Source organism: Phyllopteryx taeniolatus, chromosome 1 (genome assembly GCF_024500385.1).
Source record: "Phyllopteryx taeniolatus isolate TA_2022b chromosome 1, UOR_Ptae_1.2, whole genome shotgun sequence".
In the NCBI taxonomy this organism is placed as follows: domain Eukaryota; kingdom Metazoa; phylum Chordata; class Actinopteri; order Syngnathiformes; family Syngnathidae; genus Phyllopteryx; species Phyllopteryx taeniolatus.
Genome location: NC_084502.1, coordinates 31619144 through 31643860, shown reverse-complemented (window position 1 = coordinate 31643860; position 24717 = coordinate 31619144). Strand labels below are relative to the sequence as shown.

At 43.8% G+C, this 24717-nt stretch overlaps 1 protein-coding gene across 2 annotated transcripts in view; it reads right to left on the bottom strand.

The window, feature by feature from the left end:
* arfgef2 (ADP-ribosylation factor guanine nucleotide-exchange factor 2 (brefeldin A-inhibited)) overlaps positions 1-24717 on the bottom strand; it is a 75339-nt gene that overhangs the window by 49007 nt on the left and 1615 nt on the right. For both annotated transcript variants that reach the window (XM_061789151.1, XM_061789154.1), the window contains exons 2-13: positions 19408-19438; positions 18699-18822; positions 17584-17730; positions 15718-15897; positions 12492-12777; positions 12292-12411; positions 11230-11354; positions 10791-10924; positions 8043-8277; positions 7856-7955; positions 6610-6749; positions 686-794 (exon numbers count right to left, since the gene is read on the bottom strand). In XM_061789151.1, coding sequence (XP_061645135.1) covers positions 686-794; positions 6610-6749; positions 7856-7955; positions 8043-8277; positions 10791-10924; positions 11230-11354; positions 12292-12411; positions 12492-12777; positions 15718-15897; positions 17584-17730; positions 18699-18822; positions 19408-19438 — 1731 coding nt within the window. The remainder of the gene's footprint in view (positions 1-685; positions 795-6609; positions 6750-7855; positions 7956-8042; positions 8278-10790; positions 10925-11229; positions 11355-12291; positions 12412-12491; positions 12778-15717; positions 15898-17583; positions 17731-18698; positions 18823-19407; positions 19439-24717) is intronic.

Below are 24717 nucleotides of genomic sequence, written 5' to 3'. Positions count from 1 at the left end.
GGCCCTTTATTTGAACCAGTTCACATTTGTCCAGGTGCGAAATTTGGCTGTATTGCAATCAGGCCCAAATGAAAGTTCATGATCCAATTTGTGGCACAGATGTCCCCAACAACCATAAGGTTTGGGGAACAGGTACCAAAATACTATACACTTAATTTCCTCAAATTGGGGTGGACAAGATATTGTTGTGATATGAAACTCTAACTGCGATTGGCTGGCAACCAGTTCAGGGTGTACCCCGCCTCCTGCCCGATGACAGCTGGGATAGGCTCCAGCACCCCCGCGACCCTAGTGAGGAGAAGCGGCTCAGAAAATGGATGGATGGATGGATGAAACTCTAAATTATCGCTTTTCCAGTTTTGTTAACACTTTGACTATTCTTGAAGCCTCATGTGTCAAAACAAAAAACAGCTTAAAGCATGCTGAGGGGGGGGCAGAAGAATGTGTCACATGCTTGCTACAAGCAACAAAGGGTGCATTTACAACGCAGGAACTTGCATACACAACCGGTGGCATGGCACATTAATAAATTTTCTATGAATATAACGTTTTTATGAGGATAAGCGGTACGGAAAATGGATGGATGGATGGATGATCGTGACAAGCCAAAATCGAAATCACGATTATATTTTGATTAATCGCCCAGCCCTAATAGATTGAATGTGAAGATACCCCACGCGCTTACCGAGGTTGGCTTGAAGGTTCGGGTTGACATACATGTCCTTGCTCCACTCAACCATACATTTAAGGATGGACACCAGACACTCCAGGCCCTTCTTACGTAGGCTGAGCTCCTGTTGACAGCAAAAAAGAAAGTGTTAAGAACACACTATTCATTTACCGTAATTTGTAATATATAATGCACAATTTTTTCCCCAAAAAAATCTTCAAATGTCAATACTGCATATTGTGAATTAGTATAGTAAAAATTCCTTCACAGTAATATGAGGTATATGAGTTGATGTGTTTTAGAAGTTTGATAGTGTTATTTTACCTACTTTTGATATGTCCTGTTTTGTCACTGGTCCTTAAATGCACCTCGTGCACAGTGAAAAGTGAAACAAAGTATTTTTCTGCTTCTATTCCAATGTAGAAAGTCATAGCCTGCATAGTCTGCTTTGCTGTTACAATTTGCGTTTATTTCCTAACCTTTATTATTGTGTGTAAATGACAAAAGGTAAGTTTAATGACTCAATCCCCCTTGTGTCAAGTGGAAGTGCACACATTATTTTCCCCATGAGTGATGCATCAGACAGTTATATATTACTGTATATTATTAAAAATAATATTTATTACAGGCGCCACGGACCAAACTCTGACTCCGGTCGTACAGGGACCAAACAGCCCGTATCAGGGGGTTCGGTACCCCATACTCCCGAAGCACCCTCCTTGGTCCGCATATCCGGCAGTCAGTCGGACTCGTTCCCGGTGAGGGTTGGACTCCGCCAAGGCTGCCCTTTGTCGCCGATTCTGTTCATAACTTTTATGGACAGAATTTCTAGGCCCAGCCGAGGCGTAGAGGGGGTCCGGTTTGGTGGCCTCAGTATTGCATCTCTGCTTTATGCAGATGATGTGGTTCTGTTGGCTTCATCAAGCCGTGAGCTCCAACTCTCACTGGAGCAGTTCGCAGCCGAGTGTGAACCGGCTGGGATGAGAATCAGCACCTCCAAATCTGAGACCATGGTCCTCAGTCGGAAAAGGGTGGCATGCGCTCTCCAGGTCGAGGATGAGATCCTGCCCCAAGTGGAGGAGTTCAAGTATCTTGGGGTCTTGTTCACGAGTGAGGGAAGAATGGAACGGGAGATCGACAGGCGGATCGGTGCAGCGTCTGCAGTGATGCAGACTTTGTATCGGTCCGTTGTGGTAAAGCCGAAAGGCGAACCTCTCAATTTACCGGTCGATCTTCGTTCCTACCCTCACCTATGGTCATGGGCTGTGGGTCGTGACCGAAAGAACAAGATCCCGGATACAAGCAGCCGAAATGAGTTTCCTCCGCAGGGTGTCCGGGCTCTCCCTTAGAGATAGGGTGAGAAGCTCGGTCATCCGGGAGGATCTCAGAGTAGAGCCGCTGCTCCTCCGCATTGAGAGGAGCCAGATGAGGTGGCTGGGGCATCTGATTCGGATGCCTCCCGGACGCCTCCCTGGTGAGGTGTTCCGGGGACGACCCAGGACATGCTGGAGAGACTACGTCCTTCGGCTGGCCTGGGAACGCCTCGGGATCCCCCCGGAAGAGCTGGATGAAGTGGCTGGGGAGAGGGAAGTCTGGGCGTCCCTGCTAAAGCTACTGCCCCCGCGACCCGACACCGATAAGCGGTAGAAAATGGATGGATGGATGGATGGACAGGCGGAACGGTGATCGACTGGTTAGCACATCTGCTTCACAGTTCTGAGGACCGGGGTTCAAATCCCGGCCCCGCCTGTGTGTAGTTTGCATGTCCTCCCTGTGCCTGCGTAGGTTTCCTCCAGGTACTGCGGTTTTCTCCAACATTCCAAAAGCACGCGTGGTAGGTTGATTGAAGACTCTAAATTGCCCGTAGGTGTGAATGTGACTGTGAATGGTTGTTTGTTTATATGTGGCCTGTGATTTGCTGGCGACGAGTTCAGGGTGTACCCCGCCTCTCGCTCGGATATAGCTGGGATAGGCTCCATCACGCCCGTTACCCAAGTGAGGATAAGCAGTACAGAAAATGGATGGATGTTGATGACAATATAGATTTTATTAGGACACTCCTTGAGCCGTCACCTTATCATGGTGGAGGTGTGTGTGTGTCCCAATGATCCTAGGAGCTAAGTTGTCTGGGGCTTTATGCCCCTGGCAGGGTACCCATGACAAACAGGTCCTAGGTGAGGGACCAGACAACGCACGGCTCCAAAGACCCCTATGATGAGAAAAATGATTGTATCTCGTTTTCCCTTGCCAGGACGCGGGTCACCGGGGACCCCTCTGGAGCCAGGCCTGGAGGTTGGGCTCGAAGGTGAGCGCCTGGTGGCCGGGCTTGCACCCATGGGGCTCGGCCGGGCACAGCCCGAAAGGGTAATGTGGGTCCCCCTTCCCATGTGCCAAACACCTGTGGGAGGGGCCATAGGGGTCGGGTGCATTGTGAGCTGGGTGGTGACCGAAGGCAGGGACCTTGGCGATCCGATCCCCGACGACAGAAGCTGGCTCTAGGGACGTGGAACGTCACCTCTCTGGGAGGGAAGGAGCCCGAGCTGGTGTGCGAGGTCGAGAAGTTCCGATTAGATATAGTCGGGCTCGCCTCCACACATGGCTTGAGCTCTGGTACCAGTCCTCTTGAGAGGGGTTGGACGCTCTTCCACTCTCGAGTTGCACAGGTGAAACGCGCCAAGCAGGAGTGGGTATACTTATTGCCCCCCGGCTCAGCGCCTGTACATTGGGGTTCACTGCCTATGCACCAAACAGCAGTTCAGAATACCCAAGGTTTTTGGAGTCCTTGGAAGGGGTGCTGGAGAGTGCTCCCGCTGGGGACTCCATCGTTCTGCTGGGGGATTTCAATGCTCACGTGGGCAATGACAGTGGGACATGGAGGGGCATGATTGGGAGGAACGGCCCACCCGATAAGAACCAGAGTGGTGTTTTGTTACTAGACTTCTGTGCTCACCACGGATTGTCCATAACAAACACCATGTTCAAGCACAAGGGTGTCCACACGTGCACTTGGCACCAGGACACCCTAGGTCGCAGTTCGATGATCGACTTTGTGCTCGTGTCATCTGATTTGCGGTCGCGTCATCTGACTTGCGGCTGTATGTCTTGGACACTCTGGTGAAGAGAGGGGTGGATCTGTCAACTGATCACCACCTGGTGGTGAGTTAGCTCCAATGGTGGGGGAAGATGCCAGTCCGACCTGGCAGGCCCAAACGTATTGTGAGGGTCTGCTGGGAACGTCTGGCAGAATCCCCTGTCAGAAGGAGTTTCAACTACCACCTCCAACAGAATTTTGCTCACGTTCCGGGGGAGGCGGGGGACATTGAGTCCGAGTGGATCATGTTCCGTGCCTGCATTGCCGAGGCGGCTGACCGGAGCTGTGGCCGTAAAGTAGTCTGTGCCTGTCGTGGCAGCAATCCCCGAACCCGTCGGTGGACACCAGCGGTGAGGGATGCCGTCAAGCTGAAGGAGTCCTATCGGCCCTTTTTGGCCTGTGGGACGCCTGAGACAGCTGATGGGTACCGGCTGGCCAAGCGGAAAGCAGCTTTGGTGGTTGCTGAGGCAAAAAAAACGGACGTGGGCGGAGTTCAGTGAGGCCATGGAGAACGATTTCCGAACGGCTTCGAGGAAATTCTGGTCCACCATCCGGCATCTCAGGAGGGGGAAGCAGTGCACCATCAACACTGTGTATAGTGGGGATGGGGCACTGCTGACCTCGACTCGGGACGTTGTGAGTCGGTGGGGAGAATACTTCGAAGACCTCCTCAATTCCACCGACACGGCTTCCCATGAGGAAGCTGAGTCTGGGGTCTCTGAGGCGGGCTCTCCTATCTCTGGAGTTGAGGTCACCAAGGTGGTTAAAAAGCTCCTCGGTGGCAAGGCCCCGGGGGTGGATGAGATTCGCCCGGAGTTGCTAAAGGCTCTGGATGTTTTCGGGTTGTCCTGGTTGACACGCCTCTGCAACATCGCATGGACATCGGGGACAGTGCCACTGGATTGGCAGACTGGGGTGGTGGTCCCCTTTTTTGAAAATGGGGACCGCAGGGTGTGTTCCAACTACAGGGGGATCACACTCCTCAGCCTTTCTGGGAAGGTCTTATTCAGGGGTGCTGGAGAGGAGGGTCCATCGGGAAGTCGACTCTCAAATTCAGGAGGAGCAGTGTGGTTTTCGTCCTGGCCGTGGAACAGTGGACCAGCTCTACACCCTCAGCAGGGTCCTCGAGGGTGCATGGGAGTTCGCCCAACCAGTTTACATGTGTTTTGTGGACTTGGAGAAGGCATTCGACCGTGTCCCTCGGGGAGTCCTGTGGGAGGTGCTTCGGGAATATGGGGTGCCGAACCACCTGCTACGGGCTGTTCAGTCCCTGCACGACTGTCAGCGTTTGGTCCGCATTGCCGGCAGCAAGTCGGACCGGTGAGGGTTGGACTCCGCCAAGGCTGCCCTTTGTCACCGATTCTGTTCATAACTTTTATGGACAGAATTTCTAGGCGGAGCCGAGGAGTAGAGGGATGGCCTCAGTATTGTATCTCTGCTTTTTGCAGATGATGTGGTTGTGTTGGCTTCATCAAGCCGTGATCTCCAACTCTCACTGGAGCAGTTCGCAGCGGAGTGCGAAGCAGCTGGGATGAGAATCAGCACCTCCAAATCTGAGACCATGGTCCTCAGTTGGAAAAGGGTGGAGTGCCCTCTCCGGGTCGGGGATGAGATCCTGCCCCAAGTGGAGGCGTTCAAATATCTTGGGTTTTGTTCACAAGTGAGGGAAGAATGGAACGAGAGATTGACAGGCGGATCGGTCCAGCGTCTGCAGAGATGCAGACTTTATAAAATCGGTCCGTTGTGGTGAAGAAGGAGCTAAACCAAAAGGCGGAGCTCTCGATTTACATTCCTATCCTCACCTATGGTCACGAGCTGTGGGTCGTGACCGAACGAACAAGATCCCCGATACAAGTGGCTGAAATGAGTTTCCTCCACAGGGTATCCGGGCTCTCCCTTAGAGATAAGGTGAGAAGCTCAGTCATCCCAGAGCCGCTGCTCCTCCGCATTGAGAGGATCCAGATGAGGTGGCTCAGGCATCCGTCTAGGATGCCTCCTGGATGTGTTCCAGGCACGAACATCATCATCATCATAGTCTCGCCACGCTGGAGAGACTATGTCTCTCGGCTGGCCTGGGAACGCCTCGGGATCCCCTTGGAAGAGCTGGAGGAAGTGGCTGGGGAGAGGGAAATCTGGGCTTCCCTGCTCAGGCTGCTGTCCCCGCGACCTGACCTCGGATAAGCGGAGGAAAATGGATGGATGGATGGAGATTTTATTGGGATAGCATGGTGAATGAGTGGTTAGCAGGCCAGCCTCACAGGCCTGCCTCACAGTTCTGAGGTTTGGGGTTCGAACCTCAGCACCAGCCAACAGTTTGCATGTTTCCTCCCACATTCCAAAAACATGTACAGTTATGTCATGTTAATTGAAGACTAAATTGTCTAGAGGTGTGAAAGCCAGTATAAATGGTTGTTTGTTTATATGTGCCTTGTGATTAGCTGTTGACTCGTCCAGGGTGTAGCCCGCCTCTCTCCCAAAGTCAGCTGGGATAGCATCCAGCTTACCCACAACCCTAATGAGGACAAGTGTTATAGAAAATGGATGGATCATATACAGTAATATAATACTTCAATGAAGACAAAAATTACATATTTCATATTGTGATAAAAAATTGATTTGTACAAATAAAGGCCTCTCCATTTTATTTTATTTATTTATTGTTTCTCTGCATTTGCGTAAATAAACACCCCTGGCCACTACACGAAGAAATACAGTAAATACAATTCACCAACACATTGTCTTATATAAATCCTCATGTTACTTTAAAACAAATTAAACAAGGGGATGTGTCATTCTCCTTCTTCCAACTGTGTGCCATGCATCAGAGTGGCCAACCACAAGGGTGTACCTGCAGAGGAGACATGCCCAGCTCCTGACCACTCCTGCCCATAGCTATTTTAGAGAGGTCATTGACAAGGCGCTCAAAGATGTTGGAGGCATTGAGGTCACAATCGTAGTTTACGTAGATGTCGACCACACATTGGGCATCTGGAGAGGAAAGGGAAGCATCACAAAATGGGGAATACATTATTGTTGACCAATTGACTATTGACAGAGTCTGATGATGATGTCAAGAGGAAGTCGACAGCCAATTAAACTAAAGCTAATGCTTAAACTCCAGCAGTTTTGTTTCCACAAAGCAGAGAGAATAACTATATGATTGTGAGTATTGTTGGATGTTATATTGTTATGCGTTACTGCTGTGTGCACGCTAAAGTAACAGTTTCCCTTGGTATGTTAGCATTAAGCTAGCAGACTTTTGTTAGGCTCAGGATAATGGCAGCGATGCCTTGTTGAAAGTACTATGAAAGAACATTCATCACAAAAAACCTAATAGTAAAAATAAACAATAATAAAGGATAAACTTAACTTTGCCTCATCTGGAGAAATGTTAGTCTATCTGCCTAAATAAACACTGCATGTTCGTTCACATTCAGTTTTGATTTTTTTGAAAAACGGACAGACGGGCCAGGTTATTTGTAGACTGAGTAAAAAAGATTCAAATACATATGTAAAATACTGTTTTTATTTCATTATTTAGAATTTTATTATAATTGATCCATTATAATTATAAATACGATGGTCACGTATGGTCATATCTATCTCTCTCTCTATATATATATATATATATATATAGAGAGAGAGAGAGATATAGATACATCTATATCTATATCTATATATATATCTATATCTATATATCTATATATATATAGAGAGAGAGATATAGATATATCTATATATATAGATATCTATATATATATATATAGATATATCTATAGATAGATATATCTATATATAGATATATCTATATATAGATATATATCTATATATAGATATATCTATATATAGATATATCTATCTATAGATATATATATATATATATATATATCTATATATATAGATTCTTTTTTTTATATATTTTAGTTATTTACAATAAATCAATTGCCCAATTATTTAATAAAATAAACTAATAAAAATAATCAAGTTTAAATTAAATACATTTTACAGGGGGGGGGGGGAACTGCAAAATAAATGAAACAAATTACAGGTGGTCCACTGGCCATACTTTGACTACCCCCGCTTTCGACGCATACCTGCACAAATGCGTGTTAGTGTCTGGATGACCATCCACTTGTGTTCGAAGGAGCTTGTCGAAGTCTCCAAGATGGTGAGAAAAATCTCCCGAAAAAACACCTGAAGCACAGTATGCGAGAAAGAGCTTTGAAAATACAGCAACAAGATGGCAGTTTGCAAGCTGCCACCACCCACTGTTACATGTACCTCAATCTGCATCTTCAGGTGGACCTTGAAGTGGGAGAGCAATGTGAGGAAGATGGCCAGAGAGAGCTCGAACACCTCTGGCACGGAGGAGACGCCATTTTTTGACAGTGCCACACACAGATACTGCTTTATGGCATTGACGAACATCTCGTGGGTGCGGAACACCGGTCCTGCGCCCTGCAGCACGGAGAGCAGCAGCTGCAGCGACACGATCTTGGATCGCAACTCGTGTGACCTACACAAAATACAATTTGAAAACACACAAAATAATTTACATGTAGGCAACCACAACGGATCCTAACTGGCATCCTCCAACTGTTTAGGACAGTGGTTTTGAAACAGGGGTCCGCGAGCCATAGCTTGGCAGTTTGGCGTTAAGTTTATGAGGTGAACAATTGAGAAGCCCTGGTTTAGGACACTCTTGCTATAAGGTCAGCTCAAATTAATGGGAAAAATGGATGAGAGACCATGACGACATCTCAAGTGACAAACACACATTGGAATGTGATTAAAGCCAAAACCAATCCCAACAAACAGAGGTTTCCATCAAGAGTATTCCACAGTTTAAACAAGGGGGGTTTCACAATAGACTATCATGGTTTCTATGGGCTGTTTACTTTGGCCTAGCCACAACACGTAGCCTAGGGTAAAGTTACAGTAACCAGAGATGTCAAGGCACTATAACCTGTGAAGAGACAGAACTTTGTGTCGGTCCACTCCATGCAACCACAGTACATTTACACACAAATCTCAGAATTTATCTTGTTGTTTTTGCCACATACAGTAAAAAATATGCCAAAATATGCCTTAAGAAATGTATACTTGTTTTGAGAGGATTCAGACTAGAAATAAGTTAAATTATCTGCTTGTGCAAGAAGTGAGTTACATGGAGAATTTCTTGAAATAAGGAAAATACGCTAGCTCTACAAAAGAGAGGAAAAACCTTAAAATAAGTGGCATTCCAAGTAGTATAAACTCAAAACGAATTCATGAACTCTTTTTTTGTGGCTTGTTTCTTACTCAACTTGAGTGAAAACATCTGAAAACAAGTCCAGTTTAAGCAGGATATTTCTCTCTCATTCAAGAGGTAAGTGTGTGTGTGTGTGTGTGTACTCGTTGCTGAACCTCATGAAATTTTAATGGGGTTCGGTCGAATCACAAGGTGGGCGGCAGCCATCACCCAGCTAAGTCGCCAGGTAACCCTTAGCAATTTAGAGAACATGACTGGAAGGCTAATGTTTACCACAACCCACAATCAGGGTTTCATGAAATAAAATGCACGCAGATCAACCTTGCATTATGTACAGTAAGCAAAGGCACACACTCGAGTGTCTGCCCGGGCAGGACAAATCTAAATAAAGCAAAACGTTTACTGGTAGTTTGATTTAGTACAACTATTTACAAAGAGCATGCTGGGAATTAGGAGGGATTCACCTCCTGCAATACAATAGCACTGTAGCATATAAGGCTAGATTTATTATTTCCCACATACCAATATGTGACATCGTAATGTTTGTTTTTTTTCTCTTGCTTGTATTACGTTAAAAAAAGCAAATGGACTGTTCCGGTTGTCTTACAAGACGTTTCATTTCTCATCTGAGCAGGTTTCATCAATTAATGCACCAAGGTCTTAGTTAGGACAGACTAGCCTAAATAACCAGACACGACAACCATAGGCAACCAGAATCAGAACAGTCCAGCTGTGATCGATTTAATGCCCTGAGAATAAAATGACCTGGATGAATCAGGTATTCACAGGCACGTTTGTATATCATCGCAATTGTATAAAAGTGAATATTGCTGCTGTGATGTGCTTGACAATAAAAACTTTAATTGGTGTTATTCATGCATTTCTTAAATTAAAAAGTTGTACAATTGGTCTTACTCTGAAAAGGAAAAAAAAGTCTTGCTCTTCAGATGGGACAGTGAAAATCATTGGTTTTGGCTTATTACCAGTCATTCTGTCTTAAAATTAGCTGTAATATCTTTTTGAGAAAAAGTTGTATATATTTACTTACAATGAGATTACTTGGTCTAATACAAAACTTGTTTATAAAGATTATGTTTCTTTTTAGGCTAAAAATAACAATTTCCTAGAAACAAGTCTTTTTCACATTCTCAGAAATCCATTTTTGCAATGTATGTAACGCCGGAGCTTTCACCTGGAATATTTTCAAAACTCTAAACTCAGTTCCCCATAATGGCAATGCAAAACATGAATTTTAGACATTTTGCATATTTATTAAAAAGAATACAATATCCGTAAATATTCAGACTCTTTAAATGTATAAATGGAGAGCCCTAGTAAACTTGGTGAAATGTGTTTCAATCTAGTTTTCATTTTCAGTTGAAGTTTCAAGGTGAAGATCACTTTAATTTGGGGCAGCCAGGTTCCACAAAATAGTACCTTGTGGAAGTGTGAAAGCCATGCCGCATTTGAATGCATCAGTCTGAATGAGGCGGGTTAACCAACGGTGGAGAACGAGGCACTCCTGTATGTACTTTTCGGCTAAGGAGAAACATTTTATTGGACGAGGGAATGAGAGCAGCAATAAAAAGGGAGCGTTGCGGCAATGTGGAGACATTGCAAAACAATAATGCAGCGTACCTCTTAGCACCTTCCTTCGCCAATGGAAACGTGTCAATAGTGACTCGAGCAGTTTCAAGACAAGTAGACACTGTGCAGTTGAACAAATTGCCCTCAGAGGACTCAAACAGGTCTTGTTAGCTAGCTGGCTTCTTACGCACTTTGGATCTGGGGGTCCTTCAGCAAGTGGCTTCATTGAAAGTTTGCACAGGGAGCGAAACACCAGGAAGGCATCCTTCTGTAGGATATGAGAGAAACGGGAGGTGCTGTGGGGTCCTTGCAGGGCTTCAGCATCCTGAGTCACGAAGAAAGCAAAAGCACTGGCATGTTTATTGTTGCACCATCTAATGTGATTAAATAAAAAAACATTAAACATATAATCAGTTTGGGTTGTCGCTGTCAAAGAGCTATTAATTTTACTCATTCACTGCCATTGACGGCTGTTGAATTCAAATATCCACGTTAACACGGAGGACTGGCAGTGATAATGTTTATTATTATGGTAGTTGGAGTTTGCAATGTTGTACAACTGCACCACTCATGTAAAGAAACAAAGAGAACCAAGCGATTTTTCTGTAACTATACTTGCAAGTTGCTCACCAACATGTCTGCTGAAGAAACAGACGAGCGGTCTTCGATGATGCCGTTCAGTTGTAGTGCCTCGCCGCCGGCTCGAGGGAGAGGTACTCTTGTCTCCTCAGATACGTGCTGGGCAGCGGGGTCGTCTAATTGGAGGAAAAGCCAAGAGCCAACAAAGATTAAAATATTGGATATTTAGGCTTTGTTTGTGTTTACAAACTGTATATTATATTTGCATGAATAAATGATATACTGTAAAAGTATTTACATTTGTCCAAAGAAACCAGCCATAAAGAAAACAAATTTTAGCAATTTTAGTCTTTTTGAAGCTCTCCACAGGTGGTCCTTGGCTCTTGGACAACTCTTCTGATTATTCTTTGCAATCCACTTAGAAATCTTGCGAGGAGCACCTGATCGAAGCAAATTTTTGGTGGTATGATTGGCTTTCCACGTACGTATTATGGATCCAACCGTGCTCACTGGAACGTTCAGAACCTTACAAATGCACCTGTAACCAATGCCTTTATGTTTTGCAACAATTAGTTTGCGATGGTTTGGAGACAGCTCTCTGCTCTTACCCATCATGAGATGTGTCTTGACTCACAACTTGGCAATGAGACCTTTTGTAGGCCAACAATTAGGACTGGACCAGCTGACAAGGGGCTGCATTGCTGTTTGATTATTGATAGATTTTAGGTGTTGTCCTGGCTTTCAATGCCTTTTTGCAACTCCCTTTGTTCATTTGTTCAGTACTTTTTCCCTGTGTCATTTCACATTTTTAAACAACTTAATTTCTGAGCTTATTTGTATGTATGGATTACTTGGGTTGTTCACAACATCTGGTGAAATGATCAGGTCAATAGCACCTTTGGTTAGTGAGAAAAATGGTGACATGTTAAATACTGATTTCAGTCACTGTCAACAATCTAATGAGATCCAATTCAAAGGCTGTACCACAAATTCTTCCTTTGAGTGACCTGATTTAGTAAAGTGAAAAGGGAAAGTTTACTATACTGACATTTGAATCTTTGACTAAAAAGACATTCAAGGGAGAACATGACCACAAAAAAGTTGAGCTCTGACCGGTGTGAGGTTGTTCTCCTTCATCTCCTTCAGTCAGTGCTGCTGGATCCGTGTTGACTTCTTCAGCTGCCTGAGCTTCTCCTAGAGGTGCTTCAGTGCGTTCATCTTCAAAAACTGAGTCTGGGAGGAAAAAAGTTATTTATGCCGTAAAATGGAGTTTTAAATTAAGATTCATTAATTAATCTGGCGACGACACACACCTCCACATGGTGTGACCTCTTCTGCTCCATTCTCTGGAACATTACTGCAGTCTGAATCTCCATTAACTGTCGATGTGTCTAGGTCCAGGTCAGGCGGAGGTGGTGCCGTCGAGTTGGTAGCGTTGAGATCTGGAGTATTGGCTGCCGGTGATGGGGAGCTCTGTGGCTCCAGGGTGGGCGTCCGTTCAGACCCAGGGGAGTCTGACCTTTGGGTACAAGGAACTGGAGAGGGGTTGTTTTGAGGCAGACGAAGCCGGTCCTTCTCTTGCTCCTGTGCCTCCAAAGCCTATGGAGGAAGAGAAGCTGACTTCCTGGAACAACTAAGCAATCAAGGTGTAAGACAAAATTGCGGGTACTAGCACAGCTTTCCTGTACGTGCCGCTGCAGTAACAAGAAAAGAAGTAACAGTCCTACACTTTCATGTCATACGTCATCTAAAGTTGGGTTTCTCCAAATTTTAGGTCAGGACCAAAATTTGGTAACAGGCCAATTTTTATTGAGTCGCCTATTGTCAGTTATTTTTATTTATTTTATTGCTCATCAAGTAGTCACATATTTTTGTGTGTTTTTGGAAAAAGTGTTCAACACCCACACTTTTTCCAGTTTTTGCAAAAACGCCTTACGACAGTCGGCGACTCCCCACAGACCCAGAGGGGCACATTTTAATGATATTAGTATGAGCAGTATGTTATGCCACCAACTGTACCCCCAACCTTTTGAACGGTCGATGGTACAGTACAAGCCCCCAGCATTCCCTGCACTTTTGCAGCCTGCTTCAACTCTGGTTTAATGTATGTGAATGTTCTTTTCCAAACATTTGGGCACAAGGAGCAACCAAATGTCCAATTTGGGTTTTGGCGAACGGTGTTAAAAATCGTTATTTGTATACATTTTAGCCAATTGATGCAAAAGAGAAGTAACATGATATATTTATTTTTTTATTTTTTAGTAAAGAGAGACTCCTTTAATTACTGGCCACATACCTGACCAGGAGGTCACGACTGGCCCTAATTGCATGACGACCTCGACCAAGCGAAACGCTAACAACAAAGCAGAAAAATGAATAACTTTCTCAGACATAACTTTGTGGGGTGCAGGATTTTGGGAAACAAATATTTTATTGGAATGCAAAAAACTATTTTCCAGTTTTTCCCATTACAGTTGACAATTCCTCTGTTCACCCAGCACCCTCAGGTGAAGAGTCTGGGTGTCATCCTCGACAGAACACTCTCCTTCCAAGCACACAAACATCACCCCGTTTGCCTATTTCCACTTACAAAACATCAATCGCCTCGGTCCATCCCTCACCCGCCACACTGCTACTATCCTTGCTCATAGCCACTTCCCGCCTGGATTATTGCAGCTCTCTCCTGTTTGGTCTCCCCCACAATTCACTACAAAAACTACAGCTTCTCCAGAACTCTGTTGTGCATATCATCACAAGGATCACCACATCACTCCAGTCCTATATCAACTCCAATACCAGATCCAATATAAAATACTGATCTGCACCGTCCTACCTCACCATCCCTTTTGCCCACCGTAGGAGACAGAGCCTTCAGCCGCTCTGCCCCCTATCTTTGGAACTCAATACCACGTGACCCTGAGACAGACTCATTAATCCTCTTCAAATCCAAACTCAAGACACACCTATTCTGGACTGTTTAGTCGCATAAATATTTCCCATATCATTTGCCATTTTAATTGATGTTTTATGTTCTGCTATTTTTATTGTATTGCTACATTTATTTTAACCATGTTTGTACAGTGTCCTTGAGTGCCCTGGAAGGCAACTATAAATAAAATGAAAAAAAAAATTTCCTTCGGGAGCAATTTACTGTAAGATTATCACATGAAAACCATGATGCATTGAAGATGGGTAACATGTCGTTGATTCCTTCAGCTTGGCACCTTTGTAATGTGCTCTACAAGGGCTGGGCATTTAATCGATTTTATCCAGTTTATCTAAATTGATAGGGCTATTAGCAGACCATTAACAGAGTGCAGCTCATTTTTCAAAATCAAACTATTGTCAAATGAGCAATTTGGTGACTATACTTAAAAGACTTTACTGACATCTCTGTCGACTATTTTATTAAAAGCGACTAGTCAGTTTAATCCCATCTAAGAAACGGACAACATGAATGGGATAATTTTCACATTGTTTTGCATAGAACAAGAAAGGAGCCAGGAGGAAGGCAATCATGGACTCAATGGCTCTGAATATTGCGGTTTATACTTTGCAAAAGCAATGATTAATCGACATGTTGGCAACTTCTGACCCAAGTAAGTGATTGCAAGCCGCAAATATTTCACCAATGTCGCCTTGCCTCACATGAACAACTCTAGAGGGGGAAAAAAAGAGCTGGAGAAGGTGCAACATTACTATTATTCTTACATTATGAACCAGCTCAACTTAGTAGTTTGACGTCTCATTTTATTATGTTATACATTAATTGTTAAACATTAAAAATGTTAATTTATTAATGATCGTGTATGCATGCATGCTTTGAGTAAAGGGACATTTTTCCAAAAGGTGGCCACCTATTTTCTTATGATTTGCACAAAAAAAAAATATGTATTTTATTTCTGTGGAAGTTTATGCAAGTTAATGCTGGGGGGTAGGGTGAGGGAGGGGATGACTGTTTGCTTGGTATCAAGAGAAAAAACAAATCCCAGAAAGGGGGGGGGGGGGGGGGGGGGGAGCAAAAACCAAAACGTGTTTTGAATAATGTCATTGTAATGTCAATGTAATTTTCTTTTTCTATAAGCAAAAAAAAAATAAATAAATAAAATCTATTAAAACCCTAAAACAGTTGCTTTTATGTTAAGGCCATAATTTCCACCAACGGTGGAATATTGATCGCACATAAAATGTTTCCCATCAACACTTTAGATGCAGAGGCGCATCTGCAAGACAACTCACTTTCGCATTACACTTGCCATTATAGTTAGCATTTATTGTTTTTATCGTTAAATATTAACAATAGTTGTCTTATTTAACAATTGTTTACCAGTAAAAAATGTTGGAAGAGATTATTTGCATTCACATTACCGTTAGTGGAAAATCTTATTTCTAAATCTGAAGAAACTGTGTAGGACTCTACCACTATTTGGAATTAACGATCATTGTAACCGCTTTGGTGGCGGTCTGCACTCTGCTGAATGGTTCCTCTATATAAAGAGATGGGTTGTAGAACGCTACGAAAGAGTAAAGTGGACTGACAGCTTGGTTCTCCATGCGGGTGAAGATGACGTTGAGCATCTGAGTGAGCGTGGCCTTTGCGGTGGTCTGATTGATGAGGTTGCGGCTGGCCAGGTAGATGTTGTAGCAGGTCCTGACAGTGAGGAGAATTGTGCCTTCGTGGATCTCGATGTGCGGGGAGGTCACGGTCGTCAGAAGGGCCTGGATGGATTTTTTTTTCCCCCAAAAGGGTGCAGAAGTTGAATGTTAACAGCTGTTTAATCATCATTAAGGCTGGATTTACACTATGTGGTTCAAGGGACACAATTCAGATTTAATTCTCTCAAGTGGCACAATTGGGATATGTGTCATGGCAGCATAAAGAGAAAATGCACATGGAATCGTCTTTATATCAGAATCACGCCTCTTCTAAATGTGGCTAAAAATCAGATATGCATCCGATACAGATTTTGAACGGTAGTGTAGGTAATAAATAAGAATTGTGCACTTGGTTCTGCAGTGTAAATCCAGTTTAATACACCCTGTTTAAGCTACATTACCTTCAATTTCTATAACGTACATACAGTGACAAATTCACGGTGATACAGTTTTTAGCTGCCTGTGTCTTCGGCTTTAGCGCGAAAAACAGGCTGGGCTGACAAGCAAGATGTGGACAATGAATACTTATTTATGAGCAATGTGTTCATCATAACAGCAGATACAGTACTTAGTCCTGTCTAACCAGATAGTGTGTAAACAATCTCTCAAACAGCTTCAACAAACTGCAGTGATGAGTGGACCATAACATGAAACCAGTATCGTATTACCGCAAACAGTGGCCGAGGGCGTTTATTCATTCAAATGCAGATGTGGGGAGGGGTCTCTACTGCTACACATTTGTAGAATAATTAGAACATTCTACTGATATATTCAGAATAATGTTTTATCACAGTATTAATATCACGATACGATAATTATTGCAGTATTGTGGGAAAGTTCACAGTATTGCAGGAAGGTAGGCAGAAGGTATTGACAGTACAGCTGGGGCGAAGAGCTCGCAAAGTCCTTCTCAATAGGTATTAGTAGTTCCTATGAGTTTCCCCACAGGTTTTTGTGAAAAAGACAACTTCATATTATATATTACCGTATTACCTATCCCTGTCCCTCCAATGTTTACATTCGTATAGAGTACCTCCAAAACGCTATTATTGCTGCAGCAATAATCATGCTATGCTCACTATGGTATGCTATGCCTCAGCGGTGACACACGGAAATCAGGCTCACAGGGCTTCCCGGTGGCGGCTGCCACGAGCCAGGATGCTGGCTTTGCAAAGCGGAGGTCCACGGCAACCAATCCTGGCCCATGGGTCTGCGTTTGCTGGGCCACAGGACGGCGTGAATAACAAGGCGCTCTATCTTGCCCAGTCGCTTGTGAAGAGACGATCTGACAAGCGTAGCAAGTTGCAATGCTAATGTACTCCTCTCAATGCCGCGGTCACGCGGGCCAGTCAGCCAATCAGTGTATTTCTTTAGATGCACACGTGGTCACATGGGTTACGCGCCCAATCAGGTGCATTTACATTCAAATGAGGAAGTGAAGCGCTGTAGCAGCCTGGTTAAGCGACTTGGCTTCGTATAGACGGCACAAAAGTACATTTTAAGCAGCACAAGGGCTCATTATTTTATGCCAAGACAAGCCCACAATGATAAAATGGCGCTTTTAATTTCGCAATATTGTGACTATTGTGACATCCCTACATACGATCAGGAATGTTGTATGTTTTGTTAGCTTGCCCGTGAATATTTTTTTTTAAACGCCCCGGGGAAATCGAGAATCTGTAAACTTTGAGCCCTACAAAGTGAAATGTAGTGAAGTGTACTGCTCTGTGAACATGGAGCTGAACATACCTTGATGATCTGTAGCTGGACTCCTTCGTCGGTCTGCGGGCCCTGGAAGCAGTTACAAATTGTCTCTACTAAGCGGTCAATCAGCCTCTTGCCCGAGGTTCTGCTATCCGGAGCATTGCCCGTGATGTGGCCATACGCAATTAGTTTCTGCCACGGAGACACAAAAAGCATATTTTTAAGCATCGGATCCGGTCAGTATGTTTACATGTGTAGTTGTTGAGCTGGATGTGGTGCGAGCTACCTCGACCAACACATTAAATCAGGCGAGACGAGAACCAGTCATGTCACTTTACTCTTCACCTACAAACTGAGTGCTTTTACATCAAACAGCCAACCACTCCCTTTGAAGCCAACCACTCCCTTTGAAGCCAACAACTCCCTTTTACTCTTTCATCCCTCTCACTTGAAGATACACATCCCTGGTGAATGTCTCCATCTTGTGGGTCACTACAGTTCTACTTAAAAATATCCATCCATCCATTTTCTGAGCCGCTTCTCCTCACTAGGGTCACGGGCGTGCTGGAGCCTATCCCAGCTGTCATCGGGCAGGAGGCGGGGTACACCCTGAACTGGTTGCCAGCCAATCGCAGGGCACATACGAACAAACAACCATTCGCACTCACAGTCATGCCTACGGGCAATTTAGAGTCTCCAATTAATGCATGTTTTTGGGATGTGGGAGGAAACCGGAGTACCCGGAGAAAACCCACGCAGGCACGGGGAGAACATGCAAACTCCACACAGGCGGGGCCAGGGATTGAACCCGGGTCCTCAGAACTGTGAGGCTGACGCTCTAACCAGTCGGCCACCGTGCCGCTACTTAAAAATATGTAAGTGCCAATTGGTATACAATTAAACAGACTTTGGCCCGTGTTTTTTTTTGTTTTTTTTTAACCAAGCCAATATTGCTGATGTAAAAACAGTGGGGCAAGCGTGCAGTCAGACCAAGGTGATGTCACTAGTATACACTACGGACAAGGGGTATTCGATTTTCGGATGAATTTCAGGATGAACCTAAAATGCAGTAAGGCATTGTACCAAATTACACCTGTAAGACAAATATCCCTAAACTTTTGTGACTAGTGTATACTGATTGTGTGTGTGTGTGTGTGTACCTGCAGACAGTCCAAAGAGGTGCTAACTATGCGGGGGGACTTTGATTGACAGGCCAACTCAAATGGCAGCACGTATTGGTCAGCCTCGATGTAGTTGACTCTGGGTGGGACCACTGTTCCATCCCTGTGGGGGGGGCAAGAAAGCGGGTGTCAAAACAGACATAATACGGTGAAACCGAGTTTCCCCACCAGCACAGGCGGCCCCAGGAGTATCGGCAACATTGATGTAACATCTGCGCTTTGCTGTGACCAGACTCCACTGTTCCAATAATTCTTCATCAGCATCATCAGATTGTCTAAGTGTACGTACAGGCACTGTACACTGTGTACCTTTGTGCTTAGCAGCAAGCTTTATAATGTACTGTATTTTTAGTGGTACATCAATGTTTGATGATCTTTGTAAGCATTAGGGATCATATTTTGTGGTATATATGGTTTAAACTATTACCATAGGCAGGTATAATGACTTATGGGAGCGTCAATTATTTGTGGACATTCGCTTTTCGCAGTACCAAGCCTGACCACAAACAGTCCAAAGTATTGACGCAGTAAAAAAAAAAAAAACAAAGCTGCTGCCAATCAGTAAATCAAGTGTACAGCTATTACTTAGTATAGGCCTTTCTGGGGAAAGGGTTTCTTGGCCAAAATAGACCATAAATGATTTGTTTGTTCAAGTACAACACAAACATGAATGCTTGAGTGCACTTACTTTTGCCTCTCGAGCTCCGCCTTGATTTCATCTAAGAATAGAAATGGAAAATTAGACAGGATGGGATATTTTATAACTAACAACACAATTATATGGTTTTGATTATAATACTGATGACAGCTTCCGTAAATGTATAGGTTTGTGAAATAACACATTCAACATCAAAATGTTATCCTTAAACTGGAATTTAATCAGCCCAATATTTGTTTAAACAATGTGGTTTAGTCACTACATCCTAAAGCAATGCAGGCATCAAGACTTTCGGAAGCTGCTTTCTCTGTGGGCTCCACCACAAACGTCAGCTTTAGATGCAAGGTCTACTCTGCTCAGGTGTGTCTTGTGAGGATGTATACTGTCACACAATAGGCTCATCATAAGGGTAATTGAGAGCCACTTAGGTGCAGCATTTATTTGTTCGAATGGAAGCCATCATTTGAGGAAATGCAGTAGGCCTATACAACAATGTTTTTTGTTATCATGGCTGTTTGTTCCATCCAGCCATTTTCTACAGCAATGATCCACATTCTGGTCACAGGTGAGCCAAAGCCTATCCCAGCTGACTTTGGATGAGAACACCCTGGAATGGTCGTCAGACAATCGCAGGGGAAATACAGTGGGGCAAAAAAAATATTTAGTCAGCCACCAATTGTGCAAGTTCTCCCACTTAAAAAGATGAGAGAGGCCTGTAATTTTCATCATAGGTATACCTCACCTATGAGAGACAAAATGAGAAAAATAAAAATCCAGAAAATCACATTGTCTGGTTTTTAAAGAATTTATGAGCAAATTATGGTGAGAAATAAGTATTTGGTCACCTACAAACAAGCAAGATTTCTGGCTCTCACAGAACTGTGACTTCTTTAAGAGGCTCCTCTATCCTCCACTTGTTACTTGTATTAATGGCACCTGTTTGAACTCATCAGTATAAAAGACACCTGTCCACAACCTTAAACAGTCGCACTCCAAACTCCACTATGGCCAAGACCAAAGAGCTGTCAAAGGACACCAGAAACAAAATTGTAGACCTACACCAGGCTGGGAAGACGGAATCTGTAAAAGGTAAGCAGCTTGGTGTGAAGAAATCAATTGTGGGAGTATTTATTACAAAATGGAACACATACAAGACCACTAATAATCTCCCTCGATCTGTGGCTCCACGTAAGATTTCACTGCATGGGGTCAAAATGATCACAAGAACGGTGAGCAAAAATCCCAGAACCACACAGGGGGACCTAGTGAATAACCTGCAGAGAGCTGGGACCAAAGTAACAAAGGCTACCATCAGTAACACACGACGCCACCAGGGATTCAAATGCTGCAGTGCCAGACGTGTCCTCCTGCTTAAGCCATTACATGTCCAGGCCCCTCTAAAGTTTGCTAGAGAGCATTTGGATGATCCAGAAGAGGATTGGGAGAATGTCATATGGTCAGATGAAACCAAAATAGAACTTTTTGGTAAAAACTCAACTTGTCATGTTTGGAGGAGAACGATAGCGGAGTTTCATCGAAAGAACACCATACCTACTATGAAGCATGGGGGTGGAAACATCATGCTTTGGGGCTGTTTTTCTGCAAAGGGACCAAGACAACTGATCTGTGTAAAGGAAAGAATAATGGGGCCATGTATCGTGAGATTTTGTGAAACCTCCTTCCATCAGCAAGGGCATTGAAGATGAAATGTGCCTGGGTCTTTCAGCATGATAATGATCCCAAACACACCACCCAAGTAATGAAGGGGTGGCTTCGTAAGAAGCATTTCAAGGTCCTGGAGTGAAAGTCTGTGTTGCCCAGCGACATCCCCCCTCCCCCACCCCAAAAATAAATAAAACATGAACATTTTCCACTACTCTGGAGGAGATCTGCATGGAGGACTGGGCCAAAATACCAGCAACAGTGTGTGAAAACCTTGTGAAGACTTACGTTTGACCTCTGTCATTGCCAACAAAGGGTATATAACAAAGTATTGAGATGAACAAATACTTATTTTTTACCATAATTTGCGAATAAATTCTTTAAAAATCAGACAATTCTTGATGATGACTCTTCTTATTCTTAAATGACTTGTTCATATGCTGTATATACTTGAGTACTGTATACTGACTATCTTCAAAAATATTATTTTGTCAGGTCATGTATTCTAATCAGTCAGGTCAAACCAACATTACAACATGACAGAAATAATGACTGCCAATTTACTGTAATTAAATTACTTCACACACAAAAATTGTAGAGCATTATTCGACAGAACGCCGGCATGTTTACGTATAACCGTTAGTGCCAGCACTAGCTTGCTAGGCTACATAACATTTTATTGCCTGCTTGCGAGCCGTAGTGTATCAAAAGTATGTGACCATACCTCAAGCAGTCCGTGAATGAACGTCTTCTCCCGAGCACCGGTGACCACCACCACGTTTTTCCCCATTTTGTTCTTTTTTCACCAACACAATACACGCACGAACGATTGTTGTTGTCGTCGCCGTGGTAACGTGTGTATCTGGTCACGTTTGAGTTGACAAGATAAAGTCCAGTGATCGTAAAAGACGGGATTTGGTAGTATCGGAATACAAGATTTTATTGCAGTAATCTCACATAGTGCAATTGTGAAAGACCAAATTTGTCTTGTAATCTGTAAACACCCTCAACTGGTCGCCAGCCAATTGCAGGGCACATATAAACAAACAAACATTCGCACTCACATTCACACCTACGGGCAATTTAGAATCTTCAATTCATGCATGTTTTTGGGATTTGGGAGGAAACCGGAGTGCCCAGAGAAAACCCACACAGGCACGGGGAGAACATGCAAACTCCACACAGGCGAGGCCGGGATTTGAACCCCGGTCCTCAGAACTGTGAGACAGATGTGCTAACCAGTCGATCACCGCGCCGCCAAGATGTGCACATAAGAGGTTCAAACGGTAAACTATATTAACTGTTAATTAATGTTCTTAAAGTAAAAGTGTTGAGATTATTCACTTGTTATTTGATAATCTTCAAGAAGGAGTTTAAGGACTTTATATAAAATGTTCACAAATTCAAACCTTTTAGTTGAAGATAAACAATTTTCTAAATCTTTGGTGGTAAATATTAGTAGGCTAACTTTAGCTGTCAGATCATAGTAATAGATTTCAAAAGCAGGACAAAGTGGTCTAAATTACATAAGGGCGTGGGGGGCCGTGGCATGTTTGTCGTGGGCCCCCAAATGACGAGCTAGTTACGCCCTGGTTCAACCCAGCGCCACCGCCGCTCGGCATGGCAACCAAAGTGGAATTAGCGGCTCGTGCATTAATGAAGAAGGCAGCAAGCTAGCTACAAGAACTAATGTCAATTGTAGGACACATTGACATCGACACTTCAAACGTACGTCGCGGTAATAAATACACATGCTTCAATTCGGCATCAAGCAACATCGGGTCTTGTTTTCCCTGATGCGCAACTGGGAAAGCTTGTGAGCCTGACTACTTAGCCAGCAGCAGCTGGACGGCGGATTGAAGCATTTTACGAAGGGGGGGGGGAACTAAACCATTAACACTGTTACACACGGCGGAATGAGTGCAATTCATTTTAACTTTTATCAGGAAGGGCTTTTGAGTTTTGACACAGGCAATTTTGATTCACCAATGTGGAGAACGTAGGAAATATTCGCTTCGACACATCCTGTTTCAATTAGCCATTGGGAAGGTGGCGAACGGGTAGTGCAAACCCTGGAATATTACTTTGAAATATAAGTAAATTGAGTTAAGAACTTGTCACGGACTTAAATCAAGTTGTAAGTCAAGGTACCACAGTATAGTCAATAGGGCACAGGTCTCAAACTCAAAGCCCGGACCCAGATCTGGCCCTCCACATCATTTTATGTGGCCGGCGAAAGCAAATCATGTGCGGCAACTTCATGTTTCTTGCTAAAATACCAAAATTGCTAATTGTCCTCACTTTTAATAATATTGAGATATTGCAAACATCCGACATGCAAACACCAAAGGCATAAAAAAGGTGGCAGACCAAAAAAAACCCAAAAAAAAACGTCTGAGGGGATCCCCGGGCCCCCGCAGAGAATTTGGCAGATTTTAACATAAATTAAGCAATCTGGAAGACTTCAAGCAGAAAAACATTTATTTACACCGCTCATGTACATGTTGATGTACAAATTTAAGATTAAAATTAAATTTGCCTTATTTCTTTGGTTTTTTTGTTTTGGCCTCCAACTTGAGCCAGCCCCATCTCCACCTGCACCTGATGCCAGCTTGAAGCTGTGCCACATGAATAGCATCCTCCTCTTTAAGCGCTCTCATTCTGGAAAATAATTGACGAAAATCATTGTCTGCTTCACATAATTTTTCACTATTACCAACTTCGAAGGCTAATCCCAAATGCATCCTCCAGGAAAATAAGTATTTATTCTTTTTTTTGGCCATTTCTGAATTTGACGTTAGCTCATATAACCCCAAACATCATTTACCAATAACATGCATTCATCTTCCATTCCGCTTATCCTCACACGGGGCGCGGGTGTCCTGGAGCCTATCCCAGCTATCTGCGGGCGAGAGGCGGGGTACACCCCGAACTGGTCACCAGCCAATCGCAATGCACATATAAACAAAGAGCCATTCACACTCACATTCACACCTACGGGCAATTTAGAGTATTCAATTAACCTACCCTGCATGTTTTTGGGATGTGGGAGGAAACCGGAGTACCCGGGGAAAACCCACGCAGGGACGGGGAGCTAACCAGTCGTCCACCGTGCCGCCTTTAACACTAACATCCGTAAACTAATTAGATAATTGTAGGTGCGAATACAAGATGTACTAGCGGATCAGCTCTTGTCGCCGATGTTACGTGTGCTTCGCGGTGCTGCTGGGACCGCAACCAGGGTCACGACCCGCACCACCTCAACACGAAAATACAAAAGGCCAGTGCAACAAATATGACATTGCCTGATCTGATGAGCAAAAATGTTGCTTAAACGTAAGAGTAGCAATAGAGGATGTCCGCTCCAGAGGTGGGTAGAGTAGCCAAATATTGCACTCAAGTAAGAGTACTGTTACTTGACGATAATGTGGCTCAAGTAAAAGTAAAAAGTAGTCCTCCCAAAAATTACTTGAGTATGAGTAAAACGTACACAGTGAAATAATTACTCAAGTACTGAGTAAACAGTGAGTAATTCTGTTTTTTTTATCAACAGTATGGACATCAATAAAATAAAAATAACAAAATCAAATGTGTTTTACTGCAAGATGTTTTCTCAAGTTATAAGTGGGCTGAAATATCCACGTTTGGGAAGATAGTGCCAGACAAATACTACAATAA